The sequence below is a fragment of the Babylonia areolata genome, chromosome 2 (assembly GCF_041734735.1).
Source record: "Babylonia areolata isolate BAREFJ2019XMU chromosome 2, ASM4173473v1, whole genome shotgun sequence".
In the NCBI taxonomy this organism is placed as follows: domain Eukaryota; kingdom Metazoa; phylum Mollusca; class Gastropoda; order Neogastropoda; family Buccinidae; genus Babylonia; species Babylonia areolata.
Window position 1 is genome coordinate 64,331,061 of NC_134877.1, and position 27,533 is coordinate 64,358,593.

The 27,533-nt window shown below is 38.9% G+C and overlaps 1 protein-coding gene across 1 annotated transcript in view; it reads right to left on the reverse strand.

The window, feature by feature from the left end:
* Positions 1-12,364: 12,364 nt before the first annotated feature.
* LOC143276132 (glycoprotein-N-acetylgalactosamine 3-beta-galactosyltransferase 1-like) overlaps positions 12,365-27,533 on the reverse strand; it is a 16,466-nt gene continuing 1,297 nt past the window's right edge. Inside the window, exons 2-3 of the mRNA XM_076580546.1 lie at positions 17,996-18,678; positions 12,365-16,197 (exon numbers count right to left, since the gene is read on the reverse strand). Coding sequence (XP_076436661.1) covers positions 15,793-16,197; positions 17,996-18,678 — 1,088 coding nt within the window. The 3' untranslated portion in view covers positions 12,365-15,792. The remainder of the gene's footprint in view (positions 16,198-17,995; positions 18,679-27,533) is intronic.

Here is a 27,533-nt window from a genome sequence, read left to right on the forward strand (position 1 = left end):
CAGCATATTCAAAGAGAAGGAACTCTCTTCCTTGCAGACATCCACATACACAGAACAAGATATAGTATGATTCATACAATATATATTTCTCTTTTTACCATTGCAGTCACCGTAATAAGAGTGCAGATTCCATCACTTGATTACATTAGTCTTGAGTAGTAATAAAGCAACATTGATGAGTTCCATTGTAAAGCATAAAACATGGCAAATCACAAGTTGCCCTTCTGTAAACCAGAGGCTTGGGTGGAATAACATAAGTTACACGAGGAGCATGCAGTCAAGACTGTTCAGCTGAAAGGCTGCAGAGTTCTTGATTTCACTGAAAGGGTGACAATGCAAACAATTAGTATGAATATGATCTTTGTCTGATTGAGGCCGTGTTCATAGCAAAGACAATGATTCATGATCATTTTTTAGTTCCTTCAAGGTCAGTAGATCAAGAACATGCCAGCTGAACAGTCTAAATATGAATATTTTCTGGATGACTTGCTGAGGGTTTTTTCAAAACAATGCCAGAGCATCATTCAATTGATCAGTCCGCTAGTGAATCAACTGACTGATCACAACTGGTCACTCAAGCAAAATTATCTATTTTCGATTCCCCAATCTGCCATTAAACATGACAGAAAGGGTTTTAATCTTGCCAAAGTGTTAACATACACTCTGATGGCCTGTGAAACTAACATCTGAGCATAAATTTTGTCAGTGTTCTTAAGCTTAAGCTTCTAGTCATCTGATAACAAAAGAACCAAATCTCTTCTATTGGATCAAGAATATACTGAATATGTACAGGAGTGATGAAAGGATCTTTAAATCATGTCTTTCATGAAACAAACGTCATTGAAAACAGCTGACAGTAGCATTCGTGCTTCACACTACATACAGTGATACACCTTACGAAACTGGAGAACAAATGCGTTCACAGTTAAGACTATTCTCTTTCCAGTACTTTGCACGGTCATGGCTATGACCAGGCTGACCACAAGTGGCACCTCACAGTGTTGCAGAGTTTGTGTTAAAGTTTAACAAATGAATACAACATGGCACATGCTGTTCAGGTGATTTTGTAAAATGATTTTCATTCTCATAGGTGAAAAAAATAAATTGGGGTCATTTTGCAGTGTGGTTTATCATGTTGCATTTACCAGTATGAAAAAAAATCCATCAGTTTGGGGTTGCAACCTCTACATTTATTCAATTAACAAAACAGTTATCCACCAAAAACATGTATGCTAATGATTCGAAAAAGAAAAACAACCAGAAAAAAAAGCAAATGTACTCGAATTATATTAAAGAAAACAATTTCAAAATATCTCCAAAGGGTGTTCAGCCATGGTTCAAGCCATGGACAGAAGCTGAGCATCCTTTGAAGATATTTAAATGTTTTGACCCTCTTTCCACATAATTTCAGCTTCTTTCCAAATCCAAAATATTGTCTTTTAAGGTACTCCTTTTTTTTTTTCACTGTTTGGTTTGAGACTGAAGAAAAAGACTAGTTTGTAACTTGTGATGATCACTTGAAAAGTATTTCTTCAAAATAAAAAAGTCCAAGTTAAAAACAAGAAAACCATCCTATGATCCATGTCTTATTGTCAATGCCCACAAAGTGAAGCGCAGAATGCACTGAACCCTCCCTTCCTCCCAGAATGGAGTATAACTACCAAAACAGTGTAGCCAAAACAGTCACTAACAGGTTTACATCTGCTCACAGAAATGGTGCAGTGCAAATGGCTGCCCTTGAAAGAGGTGCCTTCACAACTCACTACTACCCCTCTTCCAAAATTTCCTTTCCCCAACAATGCCCACACGCAGGCTGCTTCTGTTTGTCAGGCAAGGTTGGATCTGACAAGTGTGTCAGCTTGTTGCTGCTGTCAAATTTTCTACATGCTGCCTGCCACCAGCAGACTGCATGTACATGCACATCAATATGTCATCTTCAGGCCATTTGATACCTCAGAAACAATGGCATCAAGTTATTTGGTTGTGAGCTAAGAGGCAACCCAGAGAAGAATCTTTCCTTTGGATTTGCTGGCCAGAAAGAATCGACAACAAAGAACTGGAACTGAACAAGACAGCAGCCTGCAGAAAGAGATCCTCCAAAGAAGCTGGAGATAGATCGACAAACGCGCAACAAGCCTGCATCCAGTGCCACAAGGCAAACCCTCGCCTGGAACCTGCAGGGAAAAAAAGAGGCCAGCGAAGAAATACACAGTGCCATGTTCTGGAGGCATAGGTGAGGTAGGTTAGAAGCAATGCCAGCTTCATGCCATTTGCCAGTGAACAGCAGTGATTTCGTTAGGAACTCAGAAACAGCAGATTTTGAGCTAAGTCCATGACATGGTTGATGGAACCTTATTAGAATTTGAACATCAACAATTCAATCTTTCTTTTCTTTCTTTTGCGTTCGACAGCTATGCAGTCAGGGTCAAAGTCTGAGGGATGCCACAAACTCGGATGTCAACAATTCAATCCCAGGGCCATCACAGAATTATAAAAACTATATTTAAAGTATTGTCATCAATATATAGCATTGACATTCACATCATAATCATATTCTTTGGTGGACAACAAATATGAAGCGTAAGCATGTAGATATATGCAAAGGACAATTATAATTCAAAAAAGAAAAGTCAAGGTCTTCGAAGTCGGCGGATTCATGGGGGACTGCAGTTGTAGGGATGTGGTGGCGGTTTCCACTCGGGTGGGTGTAGGGGGATAGACGCTTACTCAGGGTTCTACAACTAAACCATTATTGTCGTCAGTAGGGGGCATAGTAGGTGGTGTCCTAAGTACGTTAAATCAGAACAGGCACTTTCGAACACCACTCAGCAGCAGTGCAGGGTCTCCTCTGATGTGTGGCTTCCTGGTGACCTTACATCGATGGTAACCTGTGGACTGCCAGTACTGGGACTGTGACAGATGAACCCAGGTTGGCTGTGTAAGGGGGACTTGGAATGAGTAGCATGGGAGTAATGCCACTGAAACAACGCAGATGATGGGACAGCAGAAAAAAAAAAAAGTGAAAAGAATATATCATGGACAAGCAGAGCCACAGAGAGAGCGAGCGAGCGAGAGAAAACGGCACTGTTACTGAGCTAGTGGCAAATGAATAACAAACAGTAACTGTACCATGATGCAGAATTTTACAATGTCACCGGCCAAAAATCTGTTTAGCTGCACAGTTATTTTTGACATTTTCTAGTCTTCCCCACCCCACCCTTAAATTCCTGCTTGAATCTCAATAAGAAAAAGGGAAAACACACACACACACACACACACACACACACTGCACAGAATCACCAGGGTAAGAGTGACATTTACATTTAAGCAGAATTTTAAAGATAAGAAAATGAAACTAATATCATTCAGGCACTACAAGATTCAAGTTTAACACTGCAAATGTCAGCTGTAATTTCTTATAACTGTTGGAAACATAAAAGGTTCTGGCTATGAAAATCTTTTGTTCATGTGCATGCACTTTCCATCTCAAAGTGAGAAAGCACAGACCGTTCATTTGTCCGTCACTTAGTTCTGGTTGAACGTCAACACTCTACCTCAAGTGACAATGGCAGGCAGAAATGACCACCCCAGGAAAGTGGGGAAAAAGGGAGTTATCCACTCATAAAGCCACCAGAATGACAATATGTTAAACGAAAATGGCAATTTGTATGTTGGGTGTCCACAATTTCAACTCCAATATTTGTACTACAATCTCTCAACCAACTGAGGTACCCCTCTAAGAATAATGCCACACTTGATATAGGATGCTCACAGTGCCTTGCGTAGGAGGGAAGTCTATGGCTGTGTGATGCTCTTCATTTCAGTTCACAATACTGCAACAGACTCTCTCTGAGACATGCAAAAGCTATGTATAAAGCACATACTCAAACCATCTTTTATGGGTATGATGACCTGGTTTTTACAATTCTCTCTCTGCATCTCTCTTGCATAATTACAGCAGTTTCCAAGACAAGACATACACTTGATGTCCTTAATGGATGTGATCATTGTCTCACAATCTCCCTTCAATCCACATTGTGGATTTGTGTTGCAGAGTCAAAAGTCCAGACATCCTACCATGGCCCTCATGAAAGGATCATATTCTAGTTCTGCATAAAAAAAACTTAAATCAGTATACATACATTTTGCTAGATTTTAGGGACAATTATATGTCAACATATCAATATAGCAATACCACCCAGCAAAACATACTTTGGCAAAAATGTAACAAAGCACAGCACACTGAAAGATAGAAATATAGATAAGGAATACTTTCACCAAGTGCTGGTTGTGGTTCACAAAACATCTACTTCATGAATCAGTCTGTGAGGCAGGAATGTTTTGGCTTGTGTTTAACACATGGACAGTCTTCATTTCTCAAATTTTGCGCAATGTACATTTCATTCATAAACACATGGCAGATAATCGTCACAAACAGAACATTGGTAGTCTCCCTTTTTTTGTTGTTGTTGTTGGGGCAAAGTGTGTGTGTGTGTGTGTGTGTGTGTGTGTGTGGGTGTGTGGGTGGGTGTATGTATATGTGTGCATGCAAGTGCATGAATGCAGTGTGTGTGTGTGTGTGTGTGTGTGTGTGTGTGTGTGTGTGTGTGTGTGTGTGTGTGTGTGTGAAACTAGCATGGTCACATTTAAATGCTTACTGAAATCATAATAAACATGTTGCTTTATTTGAACAGATTTTTTTTCAACAATCAACTGATTCAAAAATTTTAAAAAAAGAAAAGAAAAAAAAGTCAATTTGTAAAGAAAGTAATCCATCAAACAATCTGGAACAGTATTTTTAATACAACTGCAAGTGGGGTTTTCTACATGTATAAGAACTGCAGAAGTTATTTCTTCTGAAAAGTATCATCGGCAGCAAAATGTACAGAAAATATGCCACTTTGAAGCGCACTGAAAACTGAACAGTATTCTTGTTGCTTATAGTCCAGCCAACCGCACAGGGCCATATCAGGACTGTCAAACCATACAAATGCTAGACCGCGTCAACATAAAACTGTCACATTTACAAAAAAAACACTAAGACAAACCCACAAAACACAGTTCATGACAAAGTTCATGCTGAGGACGCCAGCCATTCTAGTGCCCATCCCAGTGTTTACATCTCACTACCTAATCGCCAGAGCAAAACAGCACAGATAGTACACCACAGACTGCGGAAAAGAGAAAAAAGTGTCAAGGCTTGCTTGAAAAAAGAAAGGGCAATGGTCTGGGAAGGCAGAAAAAGGAGACAACAGTGAAGATAAAAAAAAAAAAGGCAGAAACAAAGAGAGTGGCAGAAAAGAGGAAACTTCTAGCACATAATTTCCAGAAGGCGGGTATGCTATTTATACTGAAAGATCCCCGGCATTCCCACGGGGGAGAACTGAACAGCGTCATGAATTGTAAGACAAGACACGAAAGAACAACAAAATTGCAAACTCTGTGCAATGTGCTGCTGCTGTGAACAGAAACACACTTCATGTTGCAAATGGGGAAAAAAAAAATTTGTGAATTACTGTATACAAAAGCAGTCTAAGCAAAGAACAATGCTTTAGAAACAGAATTTGTTAAGTACAAATGCAGTCAATGCAGAGAACAACAAACAGGCTATTCATATGAGAAGGATTTGGAAGAACCCTTACAACAGGAACAAACTTAACCTGAAGATGACACACTCAACAGCCCTGTGGTTAAAGCACTAGACTGTCTGTCTGAGAGTCCTGGGTTTCTTCTTCTTCTTCGTTTGTAGGCTGCAACTCCCACGTTCACTCGTATGTACACGAGTGGGCTTTTACCTGTATGACCGTTTTTAACCCCGCCATGTAGGCAGCCATACTCCATTTTTGGGGGTGTCCTGGGTTTGAATCCAGGTTGTTATGTTCGCATGGTTGTTTCAGGGTGGAAATTGTACACATGCAGATCAAGTTAGCATGTTTAAGATCCTGTAATCCATGTCAGATTTTGGTGGGTTAAAAAATCAAGAATATAATCAGCATGCCCTGAGACTGAATGGTAAGTTGAAAAGGTTAATTCCAGAGACTGAATGGAAAGATGAAGGGTAATTCCAGAGACTGAATGGAAAGATGAAGGGTAATTCCAGAGAAAGGAAAGAAAACTGAAGGGTAATTCTAGAGACTGGATGGAAAGGTGAATGGTAATTCCAGAGACTGAATGGAAAGCTGAAGGGTGATTTCAGACACTGGAAACAAAGCTGAAGGGTGATTCTAGAGTCTGAACGAAAAGCGGAAGGGTGATTCCTGAGACTGAAAAGTAAGCTGAAAGGTATTTCCAGACATTAAAAGGTAAGGTGAAGGGTCACTCCAGAGACTGGCAAGCTGAAGGGTAATTCCACACTGAACGGTAAGCTGACGGGTAATTCCAGAGACATGGGAAAGTTGAAGGGCAATTTTTTTAAAAAGGAAAGGTGAGGTGAAGGGTAATTACAGAGACTGAAAGTAAGCTGAAGGACAATTCCTGAGACTAAAATGGCAAGTTGAAGGGTGATTCCAGAGGCTGAATGGAAAGCTGAAGGGTTATTCCAGAGGCTGGAAAGAAAACTGAAAGGTAATTCCAGAGACTGAATGGAAAGCTGAAGGGTTATTCCAGAGACTGGAAAGAAAGCTGAAGGGTGATTCCAGAGACTGAATGGAAAGCTGAAGGGTAATTCCAGAGACTGAACAGAAAGCTGAAGGGTAATTCCAGAGACTGAAAAATATGCTGAAGGGTAATTTCAGAGACTGAACAGAAAGCTGAAGGGTGACTCCAGAGACTGAAAAATATGCTGAAGGGTAATTCCAGAGACTGAACAGAAAGCTGAAGGGCGACTCCAGAGACTGAAAACTATGCTGAAGGGTAATTCCAGAGACTGAATGGTAAGCTGAAGGGTGACTCCAGAGACCGAATGGTAAGCTGAAGTGTTATTCCAGAGACTGAATGGTAAGCTGAAGGGTGACTCCAGAGACCGAATGGTAAGCTGAAGTGTTATTCCAGAGACTGAATGGTAAGCTGAAGGGTGACTCCAGAGACCGAATGGTAAGTTGAAGGGTGACTCCAGAGACCGAATGGTAAGCTGAAGGGCACCTGCAGAGACTGAATGGTAAGTTGAAGGGTGACTCAAGAGACCGAATGGTAAGCTGAAGGGCACCTGCAGAGACTGAAAACTAATGTCAGCTGAAGGGTGATTTCAGAGTGTTCATCAAAACAATTTTGATCCAATGTTTGATCACAGCTTTGATTGGCAGCCAATCAACACACTGTGACTGTCTGAGTACCAACTTTCACCACTGTAAACTAAAGGGAACCCTTTAGACGAAAGACAAGCACAAAGTCAGTTGAAGAAAGGAAGTCTCTGCAGTGACAGGCAAATGAAAATCACTGGCTGTATCTGGACAAAGTGACAGGCATAAAATTATACATGGTGGAGTCTCTACTTTCTGTGCATGTTTCCACAACTGATTGGTCTTGTTACAAACCCCAAACACTCTAGAAAATACCATCACACACACACACACACACACACAAATCAAAACAACAGAAACCTTCCCCCAAAACACATAAACCACTACACCTTAATCACATTTAAAAAAAAACCAATACCACCACCAAATTTTTGTTTTTTCATTGTTACATTACACACACACACACACACACACACACACACACACCAAAACAACAGAAACCTTCCCCCAAAACACACAAACTTCTACACCATCACCACATTTAAAAAAAAAAAAATCAAACAAACAAAAATAAATACCACCACCAGATATTTTGTCATTATTATGTACATTTCATTTTAAAAACCTCCTTGAACACTGCAGGAATCCTCATCAATTTTTTTTCTACCACAGGAAACAGCAACACCTAAATGGAACACAATGTCTGTACTTAAGTATTTGGGCCTGAGAAGCTTGCCAAAGAATAAGTGATTGTCGAATGATAACTCAGTTATAGGGTTTAGGCATGAAAATCATTGTTATTTTGAATCATCTCTGATCACTCTGCACTCACCTGCACCAAGTTTGGAGGGTTGTGATTCATAAAGACTGTGTTGTATTTTATTGCATCGTATTGTGATGCCGCCAATACTGTTATCTACGTACCTCAGTAGAAATCATCAAGCTCCTAAGTCTTTTATTGAAATTAACTTAAAATTGCACAAAACTATTAAAAAAAAATTTATTTTCAGCATCTCTACATTAGAAACAAAAACAAACAACAACAAAAGTACCAAACATGAAGCAGAGAAAAACAGGCTTTAAGTAATTAGATAAATGCTGCAGCTCTAAGCTACTGACACAAAACAAAGTAGTGAAAAATTAATTAATCAATCATACCGCTAGTTCTCTAAGCTCCAATTATCTAAAACAGTACATAAAAAAGCAGCATGTACCTCAAAGCTACAGACAGAAACAAAGCAATCAGAGTGAACAGCACTTGTACTATGCAGTGACAGTAAGAAAGCTTACAAAATGGTTTTCCGAAATCACCAAGATATCTGCCAATACAAATAATAGCAACAGAAAGCAAGTGTGCTTCTCATCAAACAGGATTCAAAACATTGGACTCTGCTTTAAAAACTGTGACCCGATTAACCAACATTTATAGTAAAAATAACAGAATATCTATGTAGCACTGAATCTTGTGCTAAAACAAATCAAGACGCTAACACACTTCAAATCAAGAACTGGGCCTTTCACGATCTGTACTGTAGCAATTTGGGTCATCACAAGCAAAAGTGCAAAACAAACATCTTTTCAGCATCAGTGACATCCCCCATCAAGTCAGAAAGATGCTGCCCAATGAAAAAGAATGAAATAATGTAAAGTTTTGCATTAGCATTCAGATACCCTTAGTTAATGCATTATTCTGTAATATTTTGTGCAATTGCAAAGGTCCCAGTTCCCCGAAACCAACTGATTTTGAGTCCAGAAATGGCATGATATTAATCAAATGCTTCAATATTCAGATACCCTTTAATGCATAATCATGTAACCTTCTTGTGCAATTGTAAAGATCCTGGCTACTGAAGCCATAGATGTTGTGGCCCCTTTTTAAGTCATTGACTCCAAGATGATGATGATGATAATAATACTAATAATGATACTAATAATAATGATAACAAGAACATGAACATGAAGAAGAAGAACAACAACAACAACAGCAATAATAATAATGATAATAATAATAATAATAATAATAATATTGTAAATTTAATATTGCACTTGATCTCTAAAGAGGACTCTTAGTGCTTTATCAAAAAAACAACAACAAAAAAACAAAAAACAATGGGGTGGGTGAGAATGAATAACAAAACTTCAATGACCACAGCCATTTGGTGACCAATAAGTAATGTTCCTTTTTATGACAATGTACAATCACAGTTTTACCATTTTAAACACCACCACCACCACCCCTCCATCATCACTACCACCACCCTGCCACAACAAAAGCTGTTTATTCTTATCTTTTGTTGCTTAGTTACAATATCCAAGCCGACCATACAGGGCCAACCAAAACAGTTCAGTTCAAATCTGAAACAACAGTCAGCCACAGAATAATATGCTTTCAGCACATAATTATTTGCAATGTACTACATATATATCTGTGTGTGTGTGTGTGTGTGTGTGTGTGTGTGTGTGTGTGTGTGTGTGTGGTGTGTGTGTGTGTGTGTGTGTGAAAGAAAGTAATGTTTTTTCTTCTAAATCCAACACCATACTAAATAGTAACAATAATACATGATTCAACAAATAATTTCAAAAAATAAGGGAATAAAGAAAGAAAGAAAAAAAAAGAGGGAAAAAATGGAAGAAGAATCTGTACAGTTTAAAACCACAATAAATTGATTATTCACTAACCATTTTCAATAGAATGGAACAAAGAGGGGCAACAAAAAAATGGAAAAAACAATTTTACAAGAAAGTGAGCCCAGGAAAAGACAATCATCCATAATGAAATAAATATCACCAGCAGACTAGCAAAGCTCGATAGTGGCAGTTTCTATACTTTGCACAGTTATTTCATGGACTAGATCACTATGTGTATATATGCGTATATGATGCATTCATACATTTATGGATGAAAAAATCTCTTTGCGTACAGAAGTCATGGAATATTTACACAGAGGGTGGAATGTACACACACACAAACTAGATGAACAGATAATAAGATATTTAAAAAAAGTGAAGAACACAAACATGCACACACACACAACACGCACACACTCACACACACAAGCGGGCATTCTCTGTATCAACATTACACAATGAGAATATATGTATACAGCACAGATATTGATTCACAAATCAGCCAGCTCATGTGGAATACAGCAAGTCATACTTCATACTGACTATCAGCATGCACACATACACACAAACACACACACACATGTACACACACCACAAACACACACATACATGAAAGAGAAATAACAAGTGAGGATGCGAGAAACAGAGAGGGGGAGAAAGAAAGAAAGAAAGAGAGTGAGAGAGAGTGAAGAGAAAGAGGGAGAGAGAGAAAGAAAGAGAGAAAGCAAGTAACACACAGAGAGAAAGAGAGAGAGAAAGCAAGTAACACACAGAGAGAAAGAGTGGAGAGACACAAAGAGAGGTATGGAAGATGGGAAGGAACTATACACAGAATAATATTTACATGGCAGCAGTAAGAAAATTAACTTTTTTTTTCTGAATTTTAAGAAAGGCACATTGTTGTTTTGAAAATTGTGATCGAAACATATTAGTTATTCTTTTAGTCCTTTATTTTGTTGAACATTACCTGCTTGAATGACAAAAATCTGGCTGCATGTAATAAACAGTCTTCTTCATATTGAGAAACCATTGCCTATGGCGTAAAAACAACAACAACAACAAACAAAAACTTGGAGAAACATGACGACCAAGTCATATTTCAACTTTTTTCCCAATTCACTGCCAGTGCTCTGACACTACTAAGTTCATAACCATAGTCAAAACGTCGTGAGTTTGAATCACAGACACCTAAAATGAAACGTGGTATTTTCGTTGCCCATCTTTGTGTGTGCTCGTTGTGGTGACCAGCAGCCAGTTGCATTGCTCAGACGGAAGAGCCTAGTATGGTTGTAACCCGCTACTAACTGTGTGTCATATGGAACTGACCAATGATGTAGTTCGGTCAACATGGGCATTTAGTTACGTGTAACTGTCAAAAAGTTAGAACCAAGCAATGCAACTGGCACCAGTGTCAGACTGGTCCCCTCCCCTTTCCTCCAGATTTCTGGAATGGTTATCCCCTTCAGCTGTTATAATTGGGATGGGTATCAATGAGAAACTGAATGTAAAGTCTGTTTGAGCTCTCCAATACCTATTCCCTCATGCCACCCTTCTCCATCTATCTGTATTCCTTGTTTGTTATGAATTCACTGACAGTCAATCAGGCTGACTGACTAATCTGTCTGTTTCTATGTCAAGTCATGTTTTCTTTGTACATCCAAGCCATTGTTCAGCAGTTTGAGGTATGGTGCTGAAATATCTCAGCATGCTCTTTAAAAAAAATGTGTGTGTGTGTGTGTGTGTGTGTGTGTGTGTGTGTGTGTGTTTGTATGTATGTGTGTGTGTGTGAGACTCTTGTGACCAAATTATGGTGCTAAAAGTAAAAAGTTTTGGCACTCTCTAACAAACATTTTCAAAGAGACTTTTACAACACTGAAACAAGTTGAAAGTCAAGGTGGCTGATGATTTCAGCCTGATGTTGAGAGTATTCACTCACCATTGTGATCTCAGCTGCATCGCTACAGGCAAAAAATAAGAGGAAAAAACAAAACCACTCTATCCCCAGGGTCACACAAAGAGTACTTTTCATGACCTTTGACAGGAGACCTTTTAACAACCCCTACTTCTGACTTAAGTGAAACAGTTTCCAAGAAATATAATTATCGCAATCCTGAAAGTGAAACAAGAGTCATGAAGTCACGACTTTGATCCAAGGTCAATTATTTATCATTTTTCAGTAAAGGTTCAAAGGATATTTCCATCCATCCATCCAGTTTTAAAATCAGTTCAGTAGTTTAGGAGAAATCACTGTCCACAAGCAAGCAGACTTAATGAGACACAAGTTTGCTCACAAAGTGACTTTTCTATTTTTTTATATCTAAGAAACAAAAACGCATCATCTGATTTTAATCACCCTGTTTTCCTGAAGTAATAATCATTTAGGTAATTCTTATTCATTTACACATTTGAATGTTTGTACTGATTCAGTAAGTTTGTATGGGACAGAGAATTCTCTCTATCTCTCAGTTCTCACATCTCCCACACCCTCAAACACTCTCCCATCTTTGGTCTCTCCCACCTACCCTCCCTCCCACCCCCTCACTCCTTCCCATCTTTGGCACGGTCACTGAAAAAGCACTGTGTCCTTGAGCAAACATTTTTTTGATTTCAGGCAGGAAGTGTGCAACAAGAACATCGTAAGGACATTTGGTCTGCATAAACTCAGGAAAAAAGTTATCACATCATCAACAGAGGTTGAGATTGAGGAAGAGAACTGAAAGCAAGCTAAACCTGGAAAAAAACAACTCTGTCTTTAATTTCAAACTCTTAAATCAAGATGTCAATAATGGATGAACTGAAATTGATATACTGAAATGGAGAAAGCTACCAGCCGCCGTGGCGAAGTGGTTAGCGTCGCGGACTGACGGCTGGGAGGATGCAGGTTTGAATCCCAGCAGAGGTGGGTATTTCAGCCTGCGGCTGTCTACTACCTAGATTTGAGTGTGCTATGGGCTTAAATGGGGAGACTGGGCCCACACAGTCGAGTGTCATCCACTTCACGGATGCATCTTTGGGTGTGTTGCTCTAATTATCTGACCAACACTGCAAGTGTCTGTATCTCTCGGGCCTGTTTGACACCGGGATATCATTATGAAAGGAAGCGTAGAGCACAGCCTTATCACGAAGTCCCAAACCAAAATGGACCTCCATAGCGACATCGTCATCATCATCGTCATCCTCCTCCATCATTACCAACAGAAACAAAAATGTCCCAAAGTCTGCTCTGCTGTCATGGTGACCTCAGTTTTAATACCCCTCCACTTCCATCCTTGGGGTGAGTCCTGTCAATGCCTTCAGTGTCGGCAGATTCATGGGGGTTGTTGTTGGAGGGATGTGGTGGTGGTCTCCACTCTGGACTTGACACTCACTAAGCCTGGCCCCGCGACTTACCCATTATTGTCATCAGTAGGAGGCTTAGTAGGTGGTGTCCTAAGTATGTTAAATCAGAACAGGCACCACTGAACACCACTGAAGTGACTCAGCAGCAGTGCAGGGTCTCCTCTGGTGTGTGGCCTCCTGACGACCTAACATTGATGGTTCCCTGCGGACTGCTGATGTTGGCAATGTGACAGATGAACCCAGGTGAGGCTGTGTTTCGGGGAATCGGAATGAGCGGCGTGGGAGCAGTGCCACTGAAATAGTGCAGATGATGAGGCAGCAAAAAAAAAAAAAAAAGAAAAGAAAGAAAGAAATGGAGAATGCTGATCATCTACAAATCCTCGTACGGATCATAAACTAGAGAAGATGACGTACTGATACACACATGTCAAGAGAAATCTTAAAACCCTGGACTAGTTACTTAACAGTTTTGTTTTCTTTTATCCAAGAAAGTACTCTCCCGATTTTACAAATTATTGGAGAATGTTGGGGAAGGGAGGGAAGAAAGAATTTGCATGTTTCTGTCTGTCTGTCCATCTGTCTGTCTGTCTGTCTATCAATCTATGCACTATACTGATTTTTATCATTCATGTTAGTGCCTGACTACCTCATATAAATAGTAAATGCACATACATGCTGAAGCTGGCACCATCCTACCATTAATACCACAACCCACAGTCACTGACATACATATCATCATACTGTGACCATGATAGGAATAGATGTAGCATATCTTCCAGCTCTTTTTTCATTGTACTGGGTAGCCCTAGTCACAACATTCACAGCAACCCGTTCCGAAGCTACCAAAGAAAACACCCAGACATCTAAGAGAAACAAACAAATGGGGCTTACAGAGGACCTCCCTTCCAATTCTCAAAAACATTTTGTCAAAATGGAGAAACAGTTTACCATATAAGAGAAAAGTCAACACCTGATAGTCACAAATCAGTGGCAATATTCCAAGTCCCAGCAGTCTGTGTTTGATAATTCATAAATCATCAGTACCGTGCTCCAGTTCCTTTGGCTGTTCATGAAAAATAAAATCATAATCGTGGTGACCATCAACAAAGACATCATAACTAGTTATGACTTCTGGTCAGTGTTAATGACCCCAATGAAATGTATTTGTGTTGCTGGTGATTATATATATATAACATTAAGGTAACAAACAACAATAGTACTAACCACCATTACCAGCATAAACATTGGTATTTATAAATTATATATGTTTGTTTTAAGCATTCACAACAACAGGAAAACAATACCATTCCCCAAAGCAACATCAGTGCCAACCACAACTAATTACAAACAAAAGCATTGGTAATTCATATTTCGGTATGAGCTATTAGTTATAAGCGTAAGGGTCTGATTGGCTATTACGTCCATCGGGCAGTGATTCTCTACATCTTGGGGTCAGCAGAGGAAGGCATGGCCCAATTCTCTCCTTCCATTATTTGAACCTTCCCCAGCCAAGTCAGGTAGGTATACCCATTCACACCTGGGTGGAGTGAGGAAATTCTGAGTAAAGCGCCTTTCCCAAGGACACAACACCAGGCTGAAAAGAAATGGGGGATCAAATGCTGACAACTGGATCAGAAGTCAACACTTTACCCATTCTGCCATGGCGCCTCTTTTTTAACCCCTTTTTTATGAGCAGTTTCACAGACATCAAGGCCCAGCCCTGAAGCAACACACATATGTACCTAGGCCCCGCCATCCATATGTACACACAGTAACACATATGTATTATGTGTGTCTTGTCAAGCACTCTTGATGAAGCATCATTCAGTGGAAGTTTGCACACACACACTCTCTCTCTCTCTCTCGACATACTGACAGGTCCTTGAAGAAAGGTGGCACTCAGAGAATCAATAACATAAGGTATAAGGGTGAGACCACCTTGGGAAGGGCCAGGTGGTGGGAACAATCCATACCTTGGAAAACCAAGCAGCAGAAAAAAAGGATCCTCCCCCACAACACTCAAAACCACACACAAGAAACACAATAATCTCTTATATATAAGAAAAACCATACAATGTGGAACTAATAATTCATAAATATAAATTATACAAAACCATATCCACATCACTGATGTAACAAACAAACAAAAACAAAAAAATTGGGGGGGGGTGTAATCAACTCATTTGTTCAGTGATTCAATGCCAGATGAGTATCTGTCAATCATGTGTGTCACAATGTCACTGCTTTACATTTTCAATTGATTTTAAAAGAAACAATGGAACACATGCATCTGAATCTCATGTAAAGTAATTAAGTATATTTCAGATAATCTCTATAAAGCAGTCATGTCATGTAAAAACAAACCAACAAAAAACAGTGAACAAATAACATGTTCTGACATTGAATACAAATATGATCAATTCCCTTTTCCAGTCAGAACAAAATGAAATTCATAACTGAAAAAAAAAACTGCACAGTACGAGACACACTCTGACTGCTGCACTCTGCACAACCACTTCCTTGTGGAAACATATTCATAACATTAACGTTAACACATATTTTACACCGAGAATTGCTGCTTAACATCCAGAGAGTGCTTTCTCTTTCCACTGATTCAGCCTGACCTTCCTTCTGTCATGCTTTCAATTTATGAAACAGGATTATTACCTTTTTGAGGATTCACACCCCCAACAGGCAAGCTTTCATTGTCCTTCTTTCCATTCACGCCATTTCCAGAAACCTTCCCGGGATCTACTGCCTTTAAATTTGAGGATGAGGGCTTGGAAGTCGATGACATCTTTTCATTCTCCTTTAAGTTGCCGTTGGCGTTTCCAGCAGGTGAGGTGTTAGTGTTATGAGGAAGCCTGGTTGAGCGGGGAACTCTCAGCGTGTTATGACTGTGACCGTCGTTTGCTGCAGCCTGGCGGTCACACTGCTGGGTGATGCCCACACCGTAAGGCTTCAGGTGGTAAATGAGGTACTCCAACACGTACATCATGTTGGGACTGACATAGTGGAATGTGATGGCATAGTCGCTGCAACAGTCTGGGCCCTGAACACATATCAACAATACAGAATACAGAATACTTTATCATCTCGACAATGAACAAGAGAACATCATGTGTGGTGTATGAACTGCTACACAAACAATGCATGAGAATCACTGTCAATCAATATGAAAACACAAAAGACATAAAATGGTAAGTTGATGTGAACCTCACATGGAATAATCATAATTTCATGGCTTGGCTTCCTGAACAAAGATTTTGGAAGGGGTTGTCCTTGTCTGCTGCATGCTCACTAGTAGCTGACAAGGCCAGTTTGGGACAGGCAGGTCTATCCACACTGATAGTAAGGGAAAGTCTGTCCTGAGTCAATTATGGTGATATATTGGGTTTTCCTCCTTTTCCTTATTCCTCAGGGCAGGATCTCTGTGTGTCCTCGTAAGAGCTGACGGCTTGACAGATGGTGTGTCACCAGGTCAGAAAATCTGAGGCTAGAGTGGACCGCTGTCGATGGTGAATGTGACAGGCACAATGGTGCCCATTTGTCACGGTGGCCAGTGGAGAGTTCCCCGTACAGCACAATCTTGGGCAGGTGGTGGTCCTCCATCCTGGAGACATGACCAGCCCAGCAGAGTTGCATCTTCAACAGCATGACCTTGATGCTTGGTGACTGAGAATTGGCTAGGTTGGTTCAGCTGCTCATTACCAAATTTTCCAAGCCGAAGGGGAAGGTATGTGGCAAGTGGATGGTACTGGTAGAGCTAAGCCATAAGAATAACATCAGGAATACAACCTGGGCACCTTATAATGAATTCCACACCACTGGATAACTGCTGGTGCACAACAGACATTGTGTATCCATACACACTTAACTCTTAATCATGATAACATAACTAATTTACAATCAAACTAAGATACTGTCCAAGTTATAATAAGCAACAACAAGAACATGTGTACACAGACACAGGCAAATGTACACACACACACACACACACACGCACACATGCACACACACTCACACTCACACTTTTTTTGTCAAAAAATGCAAGACAAAAATTTATCTTAATCTCGCTTACCTTCTTCCATTACCCTACTATTGATTACTCAGAATTAGTATCACCAATCATTGTGCAGAAAAATTTCCACAAACAAAATAAGATTCTTAAAAACTTCCCAAATAAAAAGTTAATCATTGTTATACATGTAGTGCTTTACATTTAATTTATCCACTTTAGAAGAAAGAAAATCTTTAAAAAAAAACACAGACATAGACTAACCCATAGTGACAAACACACCAACACACACACACACACACAAACACTGACATGTCTAAAGTGCAAGTGACCAAGCCTATATTTCTTGAATTATTTGTATCTGTATTTGTATTTCTTTTTATCACAACAGGTTTCTCTGTGTGAAATTCGGGCTGCTCTCCCCAGGGACAGCGTGTCGCTACACAACAGCACCACCCATTTTTTTGCATTTTTTCCTGTGTGCAGTTTCATTTGTTTTTCCTATCGAAGTGGATTTTTCTACAGAATTTTTGCCAGGAACAACCCTTTTGTTGCCATGGGTTCTTTTACGTGCGCTAAGTGCATGCTGCACATGGGACCTTGGTTTATCGTCTCATCTGAATGATTAGCATCCAGACTAGTGGAGGGGGAGAAAATATTGGCGGCTGAGCCGTGATTCGAACCAGCGCGCTCAGATTCTCTCGCTTCCTAGGTGGACGCGTTATCTCTAGGCCATCACTCCACTTATGAACAATTGCCAATCACAATCACTGCAAGTAAAATGTTTAAGACAGCATTCATAAACTACCCAATCCCTTGAGAATCCACTCACCTGTTTAGCTGGGTAGTAGTTGTAATTCCAGTACCACATGTCCTTGGGCAGGATCCCAGGAATCAAGTGATGTTCTGGAATGAAGGGGTGGAACCTCTCCCTGCCCAGCTCATCCCGTGTGTCCCCTGCAATCACCCCCACGTTCTGCAGGCACTTGCCCATCTCCAGATCCTCAGCGCCCCCAGCATCCCCACGGCAGTTCTGGCCCTTTGCCAGGGACACTTCCACAAAGCGCTTCAAAGCCTCTTTGCTCAAGACGTAGCCTGCCCCTCCACTCATGTAACCCTGCCTGAGATAAGGTTTGAATCGCCGCCCGTAATACAGAGGCTCCGTGGGATTCTTGTCACTAAGAAAGTGACGCAGGTTTTCCACCACCATGTAGGTGTCATCATCCGCCTTGACAAACCAGTCATACTGGTTGATGTGGTTCTCATACACATACTTGAAGGCCTCTTTAGTCTTGGCCCACAAGTTGTCTCTGCCTTCAGAGACTGGTAAGTCAACCACAGGCAGCTTGTCATTGGGGTCCACCTTGGAGCTCATGAAGATCAGCTTGTTGCACCGTTTGCCCCAGGTAGCGTAGACATGCTGTGCCTTGGACTTGAGGTTGTTTGGACTGGTCATCACCCAGCACAGGACACGCACCTTGTGAGACAACTCTTCTGCCAAGGCACTGGATTCCTCTGTCAGGACAATTTGAGCTCTTTGTCAAACACTTCCATCACAACTTTTGTTCAGTGTACTAAAGAAGGTAACAAATACATGGCAGTTCCGCTGTTCTGGTTATATATTTTCATAATGATCTGATTCATCTATTGTCAAACTTTGGTGAAAGTTCCTCAACTGAAGCTGTATGACTCATATTCAACTTTTCTTTGGTCAAGAAGGATCTTGACTTGAATGATTTTCATTGCTGTCAAGTGTCTAACTCACCCATTTGTTTGAAATGTGCAGTACAGAATATATTGCCATAAAATCATCATAATAAATCAAACAGAAAAACAATATGAAACATATATGTGTAATGAATTAAAATGAAGGAATAATGATTAGCAGGTCCTATTTTTCCATGTGTGTGCACACACGTGACACACAGACACACACACACAGTGACACATACAGAGACATGTGATGTATGCATATATATATGCAATACAAACTTATGTTACATGCAATCAATACACACAGTCTCGCTCACACAGAGTCAGACATTGTCACTGTGATACACAGACTCATACAACAAGAAATTTAAATTGGGAGGGGGAGAGAGAAAGGGGTGGACACATCATACAGATCATAAAGGTTCGGATATGGATAATTTATTCTGTACAGGCCATGGCCCCTAATGAAGGCTTGCGTGAATGATTTATCACACACACACACACACACTCATATATATATATATATATATGTGTGTGTGTGTGTGTGTGTGTGTGTGTGTGTGTGCAACATTAACTGCAAAGAACATACATTAAACTGAAAACAACAACAAACAAACAAAGCACTGATAGGAAGTAACAGAACAATTTAGAAAGTACCTATTTCTCTAAACTTGAAAGCTTTACAAGAAAATTACAAGTATGGAGGTAAATTAAGAACAACAGTAACGTCAGTACTTGACAGCAATAAATTCAACTTACCACAAACACACACTGACAAAGGTTGTTGTAGCATTTTGGTTGAACGAGTCTTTCTCTAGCTAACATTACAAAACTTGTGTAACTTCACAACATAGGACAAAATAGACTTAATCTTCATTTGATTTCTTCCATAATGGACACAACTAATCAGGATCCTTAAAATTAAATGCTCTTTTATCTTTACCTTAAATGATGAACAGCCAAATTACATTACATGTTATATCAAGTCTAAATGTTGTTGTAAAAATATACACCCGAGACGTCTGTCAATATCAATGACAGGTAAAGTTTCAAATCATGATTACTGAAAAATGTTGTATAGTATAAACACCAAACCTTTCTCTCGTACTGTTACAGTGGTAAAACAATTTGTAGGCATGGTCTGGTATTCCAGCTGTAATCATTTTCACCAGTACGTAATAGAATTGACAACAGAATTCACACAATACTGTCCAGATAACAACAGAATTAGTTTTCATCAACACACAAAATCATAACTTGTTCTCAAATCTACTCCTAAAAACTTTAAAATCTATTTACAAAACAGATGAACAGATTTACAATGGGTTGTTGCTTTATCCATCCCTTCATAATTCTGACTCACACTGCATAACAGTTTGTACCACATAGGGGTAGAGAGAGAGAGAATGAATGAATGAATGAATGAATGTTTATTGTTTTTAGATACACTGATCCCTACAGAAGGGTAGGCAAAGCCCATGATGTAAAACATTGTTAAATGTGAAACAAAATCAGAAATTTAATATATGATTATGAAACGTAGAGAAAATTTTGTGAATCATAACAATTAATTTTCAAGCTTCATTAAGCACTCACGCACACAGACAGACATATGCACTTGCTATACTCGTCACATCAAGTTCAGTGTGAACAAGTGGGATGAATTTCTCTCTAAGGTTTTTATACTTTGGACACACTAAGACAAAACGCACATCATCTTCTATTTTGTTATCACAAAAAGAACAGTTCTTCATCTGAGAATTTGCTGAATATAGATATCTATTACAATTAAGATCATTTCCACCACACCTAAATCTTACAAGACAGTCCCTTAGTCTTTTTTTTTTTTTTTTTTTTGAAAGAGGTATGGCTCAAGCTGCACATTTTGCTCAAAGCTTCTGTAAAATCTGTTGCTCTCCAACAGTTTGTTTTGTCAGTCTTGGTGTGAACAGTCTTATCAGTCGGCTCACTCAAAAACTGAAAAAGGATGTCTTGTTACCCACCCCTTGCTGCAGCCAAACAAAATCAAATCTGTGCAAAAAGAGACATTGCCTAATCTCACTAGCCCATGTTTCTATGCTCCTCTCATGAAGTTGCTTGACTGTCTCATACGCAGCTCTGGGTATTATCAACTTCCATTTCTAATATCCGAAACCAGTATTTAACAGCTTTAATTACTGTAGCAACATACAATGGGTATCTTCCTAACTCTCCTTAGATCATGACATTTGGCGTTTTCGGACTTTCTGTTAAAAGTTTCTTGTATGCATATGTACACAATGTACCTTTTCTATTTCCTTTAGAGGGACAGTTCCCCAAATTTCTGCACCATACGTTAAAGCATACTGGACTTGCAAATCAAAAAGTTTGAAAAATGTTTTGATATCTGGTTTTCCAAGCCTCCATAATGCTCAAATGATGTCTGTGACTTTTTTTCTTTGCTCTGGCTATAGCATTCTGTACAGCCAAGTTAAATGACAATTTTGTGGTGAGTGTAAATCCAAGGCATGGCACAGATAAACTGACCACTTCAAGTCTTTGGCCTTGCATACATTGTGCACCATTTTTCATTTGCTGCGAGGTAACCCCCTTTTCTGAAAACCATCACATTTGCTTTCTGTGAACTCAGTGTAAATTCTCTTTATGGCCTAACTTGTTAGATGATCTCTTCAGTACACACAGCTGATTTTGTGTCCCAACTGGGGTATGTGATACTAATGCAGTATCATCAGCAAAGAGCAAGGAAAATATTTCTTCTTTTAACTGTGAAAGCTGAATACCCTGTTTCCCGCCTTTCTGAATCTCCTCTGCAACTTCATTGATAAATAAACAGAAGATCCTGGGACTCAGTTAACATCCTTGTTTTACACAACATGGGGACTCAAAGAAATTTATCTGTACATTCATATCCGCGTCTGACGCAGCATAATGCATTTTCATTCTGTATGTTCTTTAAGATCTTTACCATTTTTCTTGATAGCCCCCTTTTCCCCATTACAGCCCATAAACATCCCCTGTCAATTCTGTTGAAAGCCTTTTCATAGTCGACGAATTATATATACCCGGGTATATATATATATATATATATATATATATATATATATATATATATATATATATATATATATATACTTTCTTTTTCCCATCACTCATGCTTTTTGTATAATAGATATTAATGTAAAAATATGATCAACTGTAGAGTGTCTTGATCTGAAACCTGCTTGGTTTGTAACAATCTTTTCCTCTTTATCCATCCATTTGTCAGTCTTTTGTTCAAGATTCCCCTTCCGATAATAATTTCATAGAATGTCTGAGAGATACTTTCCTGACTCAAAAAGTGGCAAGACCAACAAGAAATAGAATAGGTCAAAGACCTAGCATTGTTGATCTAGTAATGGTGAATGATACCAGGTTGGTAAGTGAAATCAAACACCTAGATCCTCTAGGAAAGTGACCATGATATTCTGGTTTTCCAGTTCCATATTTCAGTGGTGAAGTTAAAAGCAGAAATTAAGAATAAATTTGACCTTAAAAAGGGAAATTATAATAAAGTAAGAGAAACATTAAATAAAATGGATTGGACATACATGGATGAACAAGATATTAACAAGTGCTGGAATGATTTAAAGACACTAATACTTAAATCTATGGATAAATTTATACCTAAAATTACAGGTAGGCAAGAAAAGAAATTAAAACCCTTATGGATGAACAGAAAAATAATGAGAAGCATCAAAAACAAATATAAACTATATAACCATTTCTTAAGAAAAAAAACAGGTTACTCATGTTTATGTTATGTAACAGAAAGGAAAAAGTGCTGTAAGTTCATTAAAAAAAAAAGCTATAAAAAAAAAGAGAAAAGAGTATGAAAGAAACACAGCAAAAAAAAAAAAAAACAACCTGTAAATATAGCCCAAGAATGTTTTTGAAGTATGTACAGGAAAGACCTAAGCTAAGAACGGAAATAGGAGTACTGAAAAAAGAAGATGGTAGTTTAGCAAAAACAGATAGGGAAAAAGCAGAAACTTTAAATAATTTCTTTGCAAGTGTTTTTACAAAAGAGACTGTTACAAATTTACCTAACCTTGGAGAAAGCTCCAGATCGGGAAATATTAATGTATGTGATCTAAGGGTCACCCATATGGCAGTGGAAAATAAACTAAAAGCTTTAGACCCATATAAAGCACAAGGACCAGACCAAATACCTTCAAGGCTCCTAAAAGAATTGAGCAAAGAGTTGGCTATTCCACTGAGCACCATCTATAATAAGTCACTTGAAAATGCTTCCATACCAAACGACTGGAAGATGGCTGAGGTAATAGCTATTTACAAGAAAGGGTCAAAACAAGAACCAGGTAATTATAGACCAGTGAGCCTAACATGTATGCAGTATAGTGTGTAAGATTTTAGAATATTTTATTAGAGATGCAATGATTTCCACATATGAAAATAAATAACCTTTATGTAGAATGTCAGCATGGCTTTAGACAGAACAGATAATGCATAACGCAACTATTAGAAGTAATCGAAGTTCTGACTAAAATGACAGATAGCGGTACATCTATTGACATAATTTATTTAGACTTCAAAAAAGCATTCAATTCTGTCCCACACAAAAGACTGTTATTAAAATTAGCCTCGTATGGTATTACTGGTAACTTACTGAACTGGACATGAAGCTTCTTAACAGGTAGAACACAATTAGTTAAGATAGGAGAAGAAAAGTCAACTTGTGCAAACGTAATCAGTGGTATTCCACAGGGCAGTATTCTTGGACCAGTACTTTTCACAATATATATATATATATATATATATATATATATATATATATATATATATATATATATATATACGACCTTCCTGATTCTGAGTGATTGTATACAAACTTACAAGGTATGTGTAAAATTTTTGCAGATGACACTAAAATTTATGGTGATACACACAACAATCTCACATTACAAACTGATTTATATACACTACAAGAATGGTCTGACAAATGGAACCTTTATTTTAATGTTTCAAAGTGTAAAGTAATGCACATAGGGAAAAAAATCCAAATAACAATTACCATATGAAAATAGAAAACATGACAGAATACTGAGAAATGCCATAGTGAGAAAGATCTAGGAATAATGTTTGACAATAAACTACCCTTTGATACACATATTGATAATATTATAAATAAAGCCAATCAAATGATTGGTGTAAAAAGAGAACCTTCAATTACTTAGATAAAGATATATCCTTTGATACACATATTGATAATATTATAAATAAAGCCAATCAAATGACTGGTGTAAAAAGAGAACCTTCAATTCCTTAGATAAAGATATATTTCTCAATCTATATAAAGCATTAGTTAGATCGCATGTAGAATATGGTAATATTATGCGGCACCCATATCTTAAGAGACAGTCAATAGCAATAGAAAACCGGCGTCCGTCAGGGCTGTTTGCTCTCACCGACCATTTTCCTGATGGTGGTTGACTGGGTCATGAGGCAGTCTACAGCAGATCGGAGGACAGGCATCCAGTGGACTTTCACTAAACAGCTGGAGGACCTAGACTTCGCAGATGACATAAGTCTTCTCTCCCACAGGCAGCAAGATGCGCAGGAGAAACTATGTCGTGTGGCAGAAGAAGCTGAGAAGACTGGACTCCAAATCAACATTGGGAAAACAGAGGTCATGTGGGTCAACAACAAGAAGCAAGATCCAGTGCAACTACACCAAGAGAACATCAAGGAGGTTGACAAGTTTGTCTACTTAGGCAGTGTTGTCAGCAAAGACGGGGGGACGGACGAAGACATCAAGAGCCGTATCAACAAAGCAAGACACGCCTTCAACACCCTTCGACCAATCTGGAGATCGACAGCCCTCTCAATCCGCAACAAGATCTGGATTTTTAACACCAACGTGAAGTCGGTTCTACTCTATGGCTCAGAGACGTGGAGAGTGACAAAGACCAGCACCCACAAGCTTCAGACATTCACCAACAGATGTCTAAGAAACATCCTGAACATCAGATGGCCAGAGGTTGTCTCCAATGAAGAACTTTGGAACATGACAAAACAGGCCCCACTGGAGACGGAAATCAAGAAACGGAAATGGGGATGGATAGGCCATACACTACGCAAGCCTGCAACAAACATCACAAGACAGGCTCTTGATTGGAACCCACAGGGGAAAAGGAAAGTTGGCCGTCCGAAGCAGACCTGGCGGAGAAGTATTGAGGCAGAGACAAGGGCGGCCGGAATGACGTGGGCCGAACTGAAGAGGACCAGCCAGAACCGGGTGCGTTGGAGGAGTGTTGCTATGTTCCCCACGAAATCAAGAGGAATAAGTCAAGTAAGTCAATAGCAATAGAAAGGGTCCAAAGAAGAGCAACAAAATTATTAAAAGAATGCAAGAATATGAGTTATCAACAAAGACTTACATACTTAAATCTACACTCACTAAAAGGTAGAACAGTATGAGGAGATCTGATTGAAACTTATAAGTTATTAAATAACATAAATGATGTAAATGCAAGACATATCTTTAGAATGTTGGACTATGATAGTACAAGGAACTCAGTAAAGAAAATTTGTTTAGAACACTGCAACACCAACATTAGAAAAAATTCATTGGCGAACCAAATTGTACAAAAATGGAATGCACTACCAACCGAAGTTAAACTGGCACAAAATACTAAACAGGTTAAAAAATCTCCTTGACACCAACACCATCTTAAAAGAATTTTTTTTTACTATGAAGAATAAAACAAAGTTTCTTGCAGAAGTGTACCTGCGTACCCCGCCCAACAACAACAAACAAAAGAAGAAAATAAACAAATACAAGAGAGGCAAGGCCTTCAAGACTCACTTGTGATAAATTAAGTCCCCTAGCATTAATTAAAGAGTAATTTCCCTTTTTTACTATATGCACCAAAACGTTCGCAAAATAAATAAAAATTCCATGTTTAACAAAAGAAGTTCCTGTTTGAACAAAATATGATAATAATGACTCCTCTTGTTGTTGTGTCAGAATAAGAGGTCAGAGTGCCAAGTTTAGAGAATACAAAAAATATAAATATAACAGTAAATGCAGTTTGCATATAATTAGGCTTCTTTTTTTATTTTTTGTGCCCATCCCAGAGGTGCAATATTGTTTTAAACAAGATGACTGGAAAGAACTGAATTTTTCCTATTTTTATGCCAAATTTGGTGTCAAATGACAAAGCATTTGCAGAGAAAATGTCAATGTCAAAGTTTACCACGGACACACAGACACACGGACACACACACACACACACACACACACACACACACACAGACAACCGAACACCGGGTTAAAACATAGACTCACTTTGTTTACACAAGTGAGTCAAAAATAAAATGGAAGAAGTGAAGATGAAGATTTGATGGGGACATAAAAAGACCAAGTGAAGATGAAGATTCGATGGGGACATAAAAAGGCCGAGAGGTCTAGGCAGATGACTTGCCAGTCCCTATACTACTACTGCTTGTCTTGTTGGGTTCACCAAGGCAAATAACTATGACTACATGAGTGGGGGAAAAAACAAACAAACAAAAAACAAGAAAAAACAAACACCCTCTTATCTAAATGGGCCAGTAACACTAGCAGTGAAGACGAAAACCTAGATAGATAGATATATTCTGTTCAAACAGCAAGTTTGCCCTGAGGCCCTGGGAACTTCACTGAACTGATCCTATCAAGTTTGTTCAGAAGACATGTGATAGATGTTCCTATACTGATTGGAAATGAAAACTTCTGAGGCTTTATTTTTCATCCTCACCATTTGATTGTGGGTATAGTTTTCTGATCTTTGTTTACCTTAAGTACAACAAGTAGAACTTGATGTATTCAAACTCAAAGGTTCATTTCATTTTCAAGAAGTCTGCAATGCTTGGCGGCTGACCCATATATAACAATAATATATGGATTTGACCGAACACAGTGACGCCTCTTTGAGCTACTGATACTGACACTGATCCATATATATTATATAATTACACACACACACACACACACACACACACATACACACACACACACACACAGAAATTGCTGAAGCCAGGCAGCCTGCGCCGCGAGACGCATTCATTATTCATGAGCTGCCTTTGCCCCGCCCAAACTAAGGGAAAGCGTCAGTCGAACGCAGTCTCCTGAGTGATTTTATAATTTGGATTACACCTTTTTTCCCTTTTCTGTTTGCTTCATCCCACGCAGATGTCAAACTCAATTTTGTTGTGAATAACATTCCTAAATATTTATATGTATTGGTTACTTTTATTTCCCTATCACCACAGCACCATTTTTCATGAGTCGAAAGATGACCTCCATTGCGGAAAACTATAATATTGGTCTTATCGAGATTCACTGTTTGTTGTAGTCTGTCTGTTTCTTGCTTAAGGGCACTTAACTGATTTTGTAACCCTATGGGTGTGTCAGACAAGAGAACAACATCATCAGCAAATAGCATTAAGAGCAAATCTGTTGCGCCAGGTATCATTTGTATTCCATGTCTCCCCTTCTTTGATAACTCCACTGCCAATTCACCGATGAAAAAGGAAAACAGCTGTGAGCTTAGCATACAACCTTGTTTAACCCCTCTTGGACACTGAAAAAAGTCTGAATAAATACCTTTGTCACG